The sequence below is a fragment of the Geospiza fortis genome, unplaced genomic scaffold, assembly GCF_000277835.1.
Source record: "Geospiza fortis unplaced genomic scaffold, GeoFor_1.0 scaffold27, whole genome shotgun sequence".
NCBI lineage: Eukaryota > Metazoa > Chordata > Aves > Passeriformes > Thraupidae > Geospiza > Geospiza fortis.
Genome location: NW_005054329.1, coordinates 2,581,083 through 2,592,382, shown reverse-complemented (window position 1 = coordinate 2,592,382; position 11,300 = coordinate 2,581,083). Strand labels below are relative to the sequence as shown.

General features: G+C 49.5%; 1 protein-coding gene across 1 annotated transcript in view; it reads left to right on the top strand.

Annotated features, from left to right (window-relative positions):
- Positions 1-6,868, top strand: part of NOTCH1 (notch receptor 1) — a 41,347-nt gene extending 34,479 nt beyond the window's left edge. Inside the window, exons 27-33 of the mRNA XM_031057285.1 lie at positions 133-349; positions 670-760; positions 968-1,133; positions 1,822-2,117; positions 2,804-2,951; positions 3,063-3,160; positions 3,577-6,868. Of these exons, the coding sequence (XP_030913145.1) occupies positions 133-349; positions 670-760; positions 968-1,133; positions 1,822-2,117; positions 2,804-2,951; positions 3,063-3,160; positions 3,577-4,992 (2,432 nt within the window). The 3' untranslated portion in view covers positions 4,993-6,868. The remainder of the gene's footprint in view (positions 1-132; positions 350-669; positions 761-967; positions 1,134-1,821; positions 2,118-2,803; positions 2,952-3,062; positions 3,161-3,576) is intronic.
- The last annotated feature ends 4,432 nt before the right edge of the window (positions 6,869-11,300 follow it).

Genomic DNA, 11,300 nt, shown 5'->3' with positions numbered 1-11,300 from the left:
GGGGGGGAGAGCTGCTGATTTAGATCAGACTTAGGTACCTCAATTAACAAATTTTCCTTCATTTCCACTCCGTCCCTGGTTTGCTATGCAGCTTAATGTCTCAGCATCTCTGTGTGCCCCACTGTTGTGTAGGTGAAACAGCGGAGCCCACGAAGAACTCCCAGCTGTATCCTATGTACGTGGTGGTGGCTGCGCTGGTCCTGCTGGCCTTCATCGGGCTGGGAGTGCTGGTGAACCGCAAGCGCCGCAGGGAGCATGGGCAGCTCTGGTTCCCAGAGGGCTTCAAAGTGACAGAGTCCAGCAAGAAGAAGCGACGGGAGCCGCTCGGGGAGGATTCTGTTGGGCTCAAGTGAGTAATTTGCTTGCTGAGGCGATGGGCACGGGGCAGCAGGGCTGCTGGGAGAGCCTGCTGGAGTTTTGTGTGTTGTAGTGGTGTGGCAGGGAGGAGAAGAATCAGGGGTCTTAAAGTTCTGCATGGGGGAAAAAAGCAGTGTTCTGTATGGTCTGGGCTTTGTAATCTTTTTGCACTTGGTAAAAAATGAAATGCAGCCTGAGGGGAACCTCCTGGAAATTGGTTGATTCTTCTTTCAGTTTGTGCCTGTACACAGACAAACATCACAAACAGTTCCTGCAGAGGAGATAACTTTTTCTGTGGTTTTATTTTTAAAGACCCCTCAAAAATGCTTCGGACGGCACGCTGATGGATGACAACCAGAATGAGTGGGGTGATGAGGAGACCTTGGACACCAAGAAGTTCAGGGTAAGCCCTCTGCCACGTTCCCTGCCTGTGCTGCAGGGTTTGTCACAGAAGGAGCAGAGGGACCCTGAGGGCCCCTCATTGCTGCTCTCAGCTCCTTCTGCAAACCTGCCTGTGACAAACACACACCTTGGAGCCTCGCAGAGCTTCCCAGGCTGGAGCTCAGCCCAGGTGCTTTCCTGGGAGCTCACTCCCTGCTGTTTCCCTCAGTACGAGGAGCAGGCGATGCTGCCGGACACGGATGACCAGACGGATCACAGGCAGTGGACACAGCAGCACCTGGACGCCGCTGACCTGCGCATTTCCTCCATGGCCCCGACGCCTCCACAGGGGGAGATCGATGCTGACTGCATGGATGTCAACGTCAGAGGGCCGGGTAAGGACCCCTTGCACTTCTGCACTGGCTGGCAGCTGATGTGGAACCCTCCCTGAGCCCCTGCAGAGAGAGGAGCAGCCCCACAGCCCTCCCTGTCCTGTGCTGGTGCAGAGTCACTGCTACAAGCTCTGCACCACAGGGTTGCTGTTGTGTGTGATTTAGAGAGAGACCCTGTCACATTTTGCTTTCCATGAGAGCTCTTTTGTTCAGTGACTGAGGTGGAAATTACAGAAGTACCTATTAAATCACCCAGGTTATCTCTATGCTGCTCCTATATTCTTCTCCTCCCGCCCAACTTGTACATTTCACAGCCTTCCATTAAGGTTTTTTACAATGGTTAGTAGCTTTTTAAATTCTTACAAACACTTGGTCTTCCCCATGTCTGTGAAACTGTCCTCTGATATAATGAAGGTATTTTCCATATTCTGTTTGCTTTGAGCAGCCTTCCTTACAAACTGCACCTTACATGGAGCAGATGAAATAGGAAAAGCAGTGACATACCACTAAGGAATTTCAGATCCATATCAGAGGAAGCATATTCGTGTTTGATGTTCAGAACTAGTCAGGAACTCGGGCTCGGTGCACCCAGGAGAATAAGCATCTATCGCAGGCAGAGCATCTGCCAGAGCCCTCCTGCATTACAGAAGGCAAAAATCCTTTTTCATCCTGGGCTCTCCTGTGCTTTCAGATGGCTTCACCCCCCTCATGATCGCCTCGTGCAGCGGAGGAGGGCTGGAGACCGGCAACAGCGAGGAGGAGGACGACGCTCCCGCCGTCATCTCCGACTTCATCTACCAGGGGGCCAGCCTGCACAACCAGACCGACCGCACGGGCGAGACCGCCCTGCACCTGGCCGCCAGGTACTCGCGCTCGGACGCTGCCAAGCGCCTGCTGGAGGCCAGCGCCGATGCCAACATCCAGGACAACATGGGCCGCACGCCACTGCACGCCGCCGTCTCTGCCGACGCGCAGGGAGTCTTCCAGGTAAGCTGTGATTAAAAAAAAAACCCCGCTAGTTTCGGGGTTTTTTGCAGGAAATCGTGGTGCTACGTGAAGGGTTTTATCGCAGGGTGTCCTGCTCACCTGGGCAAGGTGTGGGGTGACAGTCTTAAAAAATGAAGCCCCTGTTGTCTTGGGGTGTAACCCCACATTTCTCTTCACAGAGAAAAGCAAGGCACAGTTCTTCCCAAGAATATTCTTATTTGCTGTGGCTGTGTTTGTGCAAAAGTAGAATGCAATATGGAGATTGCTTACCCAAAGTCATGGTGTTTTGTTTCCTTGGCCTATCGGGCCAGGTGTATGTGTGTGTTGGGACTGTTGCATGACAGTCGCGAGATTCTGTGCAGTGTGTGCAGGATTGAGTGCTTGCAGGATTCAGTTTAGATGTAGTGTAATATAGATGTAATATAGTATAGAATAAATAGTATAATAAAGTAATTAATTAGCCTTCTGATAAGGTGGAGTCCTCCTCATCATTCATCCTTCGTCGGGGCCTTCTCAGCACAGCTATATTGGGGAACAGCAAAGCAACAACCCCACAGCATTAGCCCTGGACTGGGAGCAGAACTGCAGAGTTGAACCTTTGGAAAGGGCACTGCAGGTCCTGAGATACCTGTGGTGCCCTGCTGTCTGCCCCTCCTAACGTTTGTGTTCCCTCTGCTTTGTGGCAGATCCTGATTAGGAACAGGGCGACAGACCTGGATGCCCGAATGCATGACGGGACCACTCCCCTGATCCTGGCTGCTCGTTTGGCTGTGGAGGGGATGCTGGATGACCTCATCAACTGCCACGCTGACGTCAACGCTGTGGATGATTTAGGTACTGAGGCAGCTAAAACACCAGTTCACCCAGACATGGGACAAAAGGGCTGCTTGCTGTGGATCTCAGCACTCTCTAATCTTTGTTGTATTTCGTGGTTTTCCTCTCCAGGCAAGTCAGCCCTGCACTGGGCAGCTGCTGTGAATAATGTGGAAGCTGCAATGGTGCTCCTGAAGAATGGTGCCAATAAGGACATGCAGAATAATAAGGTAGGATGATAAATGCGAGTGAAGAACAATTTGGGGAGTCTGTTAAAGAGTAATTTCTGGCTAAAATACAAACGTCTGGCACTGAGACTCTGATTTGATTGTTCTGCTGTGAATGAAGTTGGATTTAGCTCAAAGGAGCACTGTGGGATTTGGTTGTAGAGGTGATGTTGAGGGGCCATGCAGTGCCTGTTGAGCAGTGTCTTTGGGGCCACCTCCAGCATGTTCTGGGTCACTCACAGGGCTCCTGGCTTGATATCAGCACAAGGACATGACTCAGCAGGGTAGGAAAAAGAAGGAGCAAACCCTCACCAGAGGAGAGATGGTGGCCACCCAACAACATGGGTGTGGAGCTCAGGGCAGCGCTAGCCAGGAGAATCTATGAACTCAACCCTAACCAAACCTTGCTGGCTTTGCAGGAGGAGACCCCACTGTTCCTGGCAGCCAGAGAAGGCAGCTACGAGACCGCCAAGGTCCTGCTGGACCATTTTGCCAACCGGGACATCACGGACCACATGGACCGGCTGCCGCGGGACATCGCCCAGGAGCGCATGCACCACGACATCGTCCGCCTGCTGGACGAGTACAACCTGGTGCGCAGCCCCACGCTGCACAACGGGCCCCTGGGGGCTCCCACCCTGTCCCCCCCGCTCTGCTCCCCCAGCAGCTACATCGGCAACCTCAAACCCGCCGTGCAGGGCAAGAAGGCCAGGAAGCCGAGCACCAAGGGGCTGAGCTGCAACGGCAAGGACGCCAAAGACCTCAAAGCACGGAGGAAAAAGTCGCAGGATGGGAAAGGGTGTCTGCTTGACAACTCCGGGGTGCTGTCGCCCGTGGACTCCCTGGAGTCGCCGCACGGGTACCTCTCGGACGTGGCCTCTCCGCCGCTGATGACCTCTCCGTTCCAGCAGTCCCCTTCCATGCCTCTGAACCACCTGCCGGGCATGCCCGACGCCCACCTGAGCATCAACCACCTCAACATGGCGGGCAAGCAGGATATGGCCATGGGCAGCTCCAGCAGGATGGGCTTCGACTCGGTGCCACCACGCCTGTCCCACCTGCCGGTGTCCAGCCCCAGCACGGCGATGAGCAGTGCCCCCATGAGCTTCTCGGTGGGCAGCGGGGCCAGCCTGAACGGGCAGTGTGACTGGCTCACCCGGCTGCAGAACGGCATGGTGCAGAGCCAGTACAACCCCCTGAGAGGCAACCTGCAGCCCGGGGCTCACCAGCAGCCCCAAAACCTGCAGCACGGCATGATGACCTCGCTGCACAACGGGCTGCCCACCACCAGCTTGTCGCAGATGATGAGCTACCAGGCCATGCCCAACACCCGCCTGGCGTCCCAGCCCCACCTGATGCAGAGCCAGCAGCTCCAGCAGATGCAGCAGCAGCAGCAGCCCCAGCAGGCGCCGCAGCAGCCGCAGCAGCACCACAACCCCAACGGCTCCAACCTGGGCCAGAATTTCCTCGGTACGGAGCTGAGCCAGCCCGAGCTGCAGCCGGTGAGCGGCGGCGCCATGGCCGTGCACACCATCCTGCCGCAGGATTCCCAGCTGCTGCCCACCTCCCTGCCCTCCTCCCTCGCCCAGCCCATGACCACCACGCAGTTCCTGACCCCTCCTTCCCAGCACAGTTATTCCTCCCCCTTGGACAACACCCCCAGCCACCAGCTGCAGGTGCCCGACCACCCTTTCCTGACGCCGTCGCCGGAGTCTCCGGACCAGTGGTCCAGCTCCTCTCCTCACTCCAACGTGTCCGACTGGTCCGAGGGCATCTCCAGCCCTCCCACGAGTATGCAGTCACAGATGGGACACATCCCCGAGGCCTTCAAGTAAAAACAACAACAAAAAAAAGGTGTTTTAGAGACGCTCGCTGCGAGCCAGAAGCTTGAGGGAGATTTTTCTTTTTTAAAAGGACCCATCGGATGCTTTTATTAAAGGATCCTTTTTAAATATGTTTTTATAAAAAAGAAGAAAAAAAGACCAGAAAAAGACAAATTAATTCCTTTTTTTTTTTTAGTATTTATTTATGTACTTTTTATTTTACATGAGAACACTGCCTTTTTATTTATATGTTCTATTGTTAAGAACTCAGTGTGGGACACCAGTTGTGTTTCGAGAAATCAACAAATTAGGTTTTTATAGGACGTTCTCTTTTGTTTGGGGGGGTTCATTGTGTTTGATTTGAGAGGAAATGTTTATGTAAAGCTATAAGCAACGATTTGTGATTCTGAAATGCCATTAATTTATTTTTTTTTCTCTTTCAACTTAGAAAGAGAGGTGAGAAAGAAGAGGGGGAGGAAAAATTGACTAAGTACCACTCCTTAAGGGGAAAAAATTAAGTATGGACAAATTTTTTAAATGTACTTTAAAATGTTTCCTTTGCAATTACATGAGAGGACATTTTATGGTACCAGTCATGAAACTTTGTTTAAATTTCAGTATTATATAGTTGTACATTTGCCTTGATAATAGAAATTTTTGTTCTCTCTTGTTTTTATATATATAAAAATATATATATTTAAATGATTTTTATGATCTTAAAAAAAAAAAGAAAAAGAAAATCAGGATTATAGACCTGTAAGAACAGTTTCTAAGCTAAAAAAAAACCCTACAAAACATGAATACTGTCCCCCATCAAAAAGAAATGTATTTACCAAACTTCCAAGAGAGCAAGCCCATAACTATGGAGTATATACACAAAAGAGACTTAATTTTACTTTGAATATCTTTACTGACTTTTTGTTTTGTTTTCGTGTTTGAGTAACTGTTTTAAGAAATAAATGCCAATATAAACTTTGTAAACCACATCCTTATTTTAAGGATGGCCTGCCTATTTTTTAGAAGAAGGTGTGTCTGGCAGTGCAGACACCCTGAGTGAGATTACAAAGCATTATCACACTGCCACCCCCACGTGCTCCTCTGGCAGAGCCCTCACTGGGTGCTCAGTGGGATGTGCTGCTGGTTTTGGTGGGAGGCTGGACTGGCCAAACTGGAGGGCGAGGAGCCAGCACAGCTGTGCTGTGAAACGTTGACATTTTGTTCTGTGACCTTAGCCTGGAGTGATGCATCTTTTTTTATATTGATGTGCACTCTTTCTGTGTATCATGTAAAATATAGTATAAGCCTGTGGCAGATTTAATGTTTGTAAATATGGGGGGTGTTTTGGTTTTGGTTTTTTTTTTTGTTTGTTTGTTTGGTTTTTTTTCAAGAAAAGGTGGATTTTGTTTCAAAAATCTAAATGAGCAAGTCTTAAATATATCATAAATATATCACCTTATAGAGGTGTTGGAATATCACTCACTCGGGTGCAAAAGCAAGCAGACACCCTAAGACTAGATAATGTGTATGGGACAGGCAGATAGAGAGCAGTTAATCAAGAAAACCTAAGAAAAGGGTTCCTTTTCCTCATTCCTTTCTATTAGAACACCAAATAAAATGGATATTTCTCAAGGCACAGTGCCTTGCTGAGCACTCATCTTAGTTAACATTTCAGACCATTGTAATTGTGACACGCCTAATATGAGTGATAAAAACATCACGTGGTGTTGAATCTTCCTATGTTTTATAAACTAGAGTGTAGTTTAAGAAAAGATATCTTCTGTAATAAAGTTATCTACATGCAAAGTTGTAGTTTGCAAAAATGATGTATTTTTTTTGGTTAACTGATTTGCAATAAATGATGCTTCTGGGCATCTAGATTTTACTAAAACTGGAACTTGGTGTTTTTGTTATGGGTCAGTTGAATTCTGGATTTGACACTTTTCTTTCAGAGCTGCTCCTTGCACAGAGGGCTGGAGTTTCCTCAACATCTTGTGTAAAAACTCAGAGAATAGCTTTGGACGATGAAGATTTATCTTTAACTTCTGCTAAACTCTCGCTGACTTGAGACACCTGAGCAAGGCAGGAGGGGCTCTGCCCAGGTGGCTTTTTTATCTGCTGTGGGTGCTCTGATATCCTCAGGCCACCGGGTCAAGATCTAAAAGGGGAAAGATGGAAAAATTGTTTTAAAGAATGTCCCTCGTGCATCTTCAAAAAAGCCAGGAACAGCAGCACCAGAGGGACAGTTTTACTTGTGCCACCCAGAAATGTTTGCTGTCCTTGCTGTTCTCAAGATTTTTAAGGTAATTTAATTTAATTTCACTACATTTCGTTCTTTCTTTACCCCACGGGGGCTCTGCAGTGCAAATGCAGCTGCAAAGTCCCCAAATAACTGGATATAAATAGCAGAGCCACTGACCTCCTCCCAAATCCCATAAGCCTGGAATGCTGGTATTTTCCACTCCGTGGCTGGGGAGGGAGAGGGTTTGTGTGTGCAGGGGCCTGGTGTCCAGCCCCACACACATCCAGGGCCACCAAACACCTGCTGTACAGCTGGTCAGCTCCTGGTGCTGTGACAGTGGCATTTATGTGCCACCCTCAGCAGTGAAATGCACCTTCAGAGCTCAGGGGGGTGACATTCCAGGAAAGGGAGCCCCAAATCCATGGAAAGGGGTATTCAAGGGAGAACAAACCCCTCTTGCCTCTGCAGAATGTGTCACCAGCAAGGATCTCAGCAGCCAGAGGGATGTCCTGGAGGGAGCTGGGCTTCCCAGGATGTGTCACCCCCTGCCTGTGGCTGCATCCCATCTGGAATGCACCAAATGGGGTTTGTCTGCCTGCAGCGTGACTCACACATGAGCTGCTCAGGAATCCCAGCCAGCCCAGCCTTCCAGGCTTCTCCCACATCCCAAAATCCCATCCCAGCACAGCCCTAGTGCTGCCATGGGGCTGGGACAGGCTCATCCCAAAATCCCATCCCAGCACGGTCCCAGTGCTGCCATGGGGCTGGGACAGCCTCATCCCAAAATCCCATCCCAAAGTCCCATCCCAAATCCCAGCACAGTGCCAGTGCTGCCATGGGGCTGGGACAGGCTCAACCCAAAATCCCATCCCAAATCCCATCCCAGCACAGCCCTAGTGCTGCCATGGGGCTGGGACAGGCTCATCCCAAAATCCCATCCCAAATCCCCTCCCAGCACAGCCCTAGGGCTGCCATGGGGCTGGGACAGGCTCAACCCAAAATCCCATCCCAAAGTCCCATCCCAGAACCATCCCAGCACAGCACTGGGACAGGCTCATCCCAAATTCCCATCCCAAAATCCCATCCCAAAGTCCCATCCCAGCACAGCCCCAGTGCTGCCATGGGAGGAGGCATTGGAAGGATCCTCTCCTGCCTGTCCACTGTAAAACTGAGTCACTCACGGGCAAGGCAAGAATTTGGCCTGGAATAGATGAAAAAAGGGGTTTATGAGGATATGGAAAACAATGTGACATTGCAAGAGGCTACACATGTGGGCTCGTTTAACAAGAGGGGCTGCAAAGCAGGGGATTTTCCATGAGGAATGGTCAGAGGGGCAGGATGAGGAAAGGGGGTGTAAATACCATGGAAAGAAGCAAAGGGGTAGATACTAATTAATTGTCCTCAAGGTAATTCAAACTAGAAATGAGTTAAGGTTTTTAAGGAGTAGAGGAGAAATGATGCAAAACTTTAGGTTTTAAGTGTTTAGCCCCAAATTACTTTGATTTATGAAGGCATCTGGCCACCAATCAACATGTGGGTACATGAGATGATTGTGGTGTCACAGATCCAGCTGGGATGGAGGCTTAATTAAAGGAGAAATGAGAGAAATGGCCCCAGTTTCAAACTCTCACATTTAAGGCTTCTTCCCACACCAACCAACCCACCACAAGCTCATCTCCACCTGGTGTGCATGAAGATTTTTGGGAGCTGATCCTCAAGCTCTCCCAGCACCAGAAGATGCCGAAGAGGGATAGATCATGGCAAACACAGCTGTCTCAGCATTCCAGGTGAAAAAGGCTGGGAAGCACCAAAATCACATCCCTCACATACCCGAGGGAAGGGTTCAGGAGCGCTGAAAACAAGATTAGCAGCGGCTATTGCCATGGCAGGTATGGAATCCCTGCACCTGAACTATTTGCTTACACGCTGGAGGGCTTGTTTTTTTGGTTTTTTTTTTTTTCACTCTTTGTTTTCATTATTCCTGCTCAATTAGATGGGACATTTAGACATTTAGAAACTGCTACTCTGTATTGCTTCTCCCTCCAGGCTGTTGGTGTTTGCTCACAGAGTTGCTCACAGCTGCTCCAGCCCCGACTGAGGAATTGTTGCTGCGGCTGAAATCAGCCCCTGGAGAATGTGCAAAAGGAGCCAAATTCATCTCGGGTTTAGCCACGCTCAGATCACACAGGGGTTAATGTGGTTGGGGTAGCCTGAATAGTCACAGCAACTGAGTGAGTAAATAAATAAAACTCAGGTTGTCCAGTTGGCCAACACGGTGCAGAATACTGGTAAAGGATAGAGATACTTTCCTTTAGCATTTTCCATGTTTCTAAACCCAAAGAATGATCCTTTTCATAGCAAGCCCGTGGGGCAAGGTTGTGTTTCTGGTTGTGTGCAACCTGAGGACTGAATAAATTACCAGGAAAAGGCCAGAGTGGTTTGTGCTGTATCCCAGATAAGCTGAGGAACAGAGCAGCTGTGGCTGCCCCTGGATACCTGGAAGTGTCCCAGGACAGGGCTTGGAGCACACTGGAATACAGGAAGGTGTCCCTGCCATGGCAGGGGGTGGAATTGGATGATTTTTAAGGTCCTTCCCAAACCATTCTGTGATTCTGCGAAGGAGGAGAGAAGGATATGCGCTGTCCTCACTGGCAAAGGTTTTGATTTATAATGGGTCAGTCAAGTCCAGAACTATTGCTGGGTACAGCAAACCAGCTAGAAAACTTCAGGTTAAAAAGGGATTGCATGCTTTAATGTGGAAATTCTTTATAATCACGTATTTATCAGGAGAACAGCAAAGGTGAGATCCCATTGTTGTTGTTTGCATTGTGTACCCCTGTATAAGGGGGGTTAAATATGTAACATAAATAGCTAACTATAGACACAAATATGAGCTATTGATGCTATTTACCACAAAAAAAGGCCAATCAGGCTAATTAAAACCATGTTTCCTCAGATTACACCTGTTGGGGGAAGTATCAAGGGAGAACCAGGGCTTTATCTGCAACTCATGCCTGCGCAGGGAAATTGTATTTGACAAGCTGGTTTATATGAATGTTCCTACAAAAGAGGGAGATGAAAGGCACTTAAAAATCACAGCGCTGCCTCTGGTTCCCACACCAGCATCAAAGTGCTGCTTCCCCTGCTTGGCCGGGGCTTTGAGGATATTCCCCTGCTTTAATGATGGGAGTGCAGGAACAGCTCTGCGCTGATAACGACCCTTGATTAAGATGTTTGTTTAGCTCCTTGTGTTTTCCTCTCCAAGGCTTGTCGGGTGCAGGGTGGGACAGTGTCAGCACAGGGAATGACAGATATTCTTCTGGTGGCTGGAATGGGGGTTCACCCCCCCCAAAAAAGCTTCGTGTTTGTGTAAAATAGAGCTGCAACTCATGGAGTGAAGCTGATGAAGGGTCTGGAGCGCCAGGAGTGGCTGAGGGAGCTGGGAGGGCTCGGCCTGGAGAAAAGGAGGCTCAGGAGGGAATGTTTTATGCTGCTTTTGTGCTTTTGATTCCAAAAAAGCTGCTTTCATGGAGTCCCAGACTGGTGTGGGTTGGAAGGGACCTTCAAGATCATCTTGTTGCATCCTGTCCATCATCTCGTTCTCCCTGTCCATCATCTCATTCTCCCTGTGCACAGCTCCCCAACAGGAGAACAGACAAGGGACAGGGTGAGAGGAAACAGCCTCCAGTTGTGCCAGGGGAGGCTTAGATTGGATATTTAGGAAAATTTCATCGCAGAAAGGCTGGCTAAGCTTTGGAACAGCGCTGGAACCATCATCCCTGGAGTGTTCAAAAGGGCACACGGATGTGGTACTTGGGGACAGGGTTTAGCGGTGAATATGGTACTTGGTAATCTTGGAGGGATTTTTCAGCCTTAAGGATTCTGGGATTCGTTTCTGATTCTGTTGCTTTGGACACGTGCACCCCAGCCTTCCCCAATTAATGAGCCTTTCCTAATTAGGCCCCTACGGACGTGAGGACAGGACCTCGCTGTGCAGCTTCGCTCTGTGAGGCAGAATCTCATTCCCCGTATCTATAAACTCGGATTTCTCAGTTCCAGCAGCCCCGGGCAGCCCCCGGCC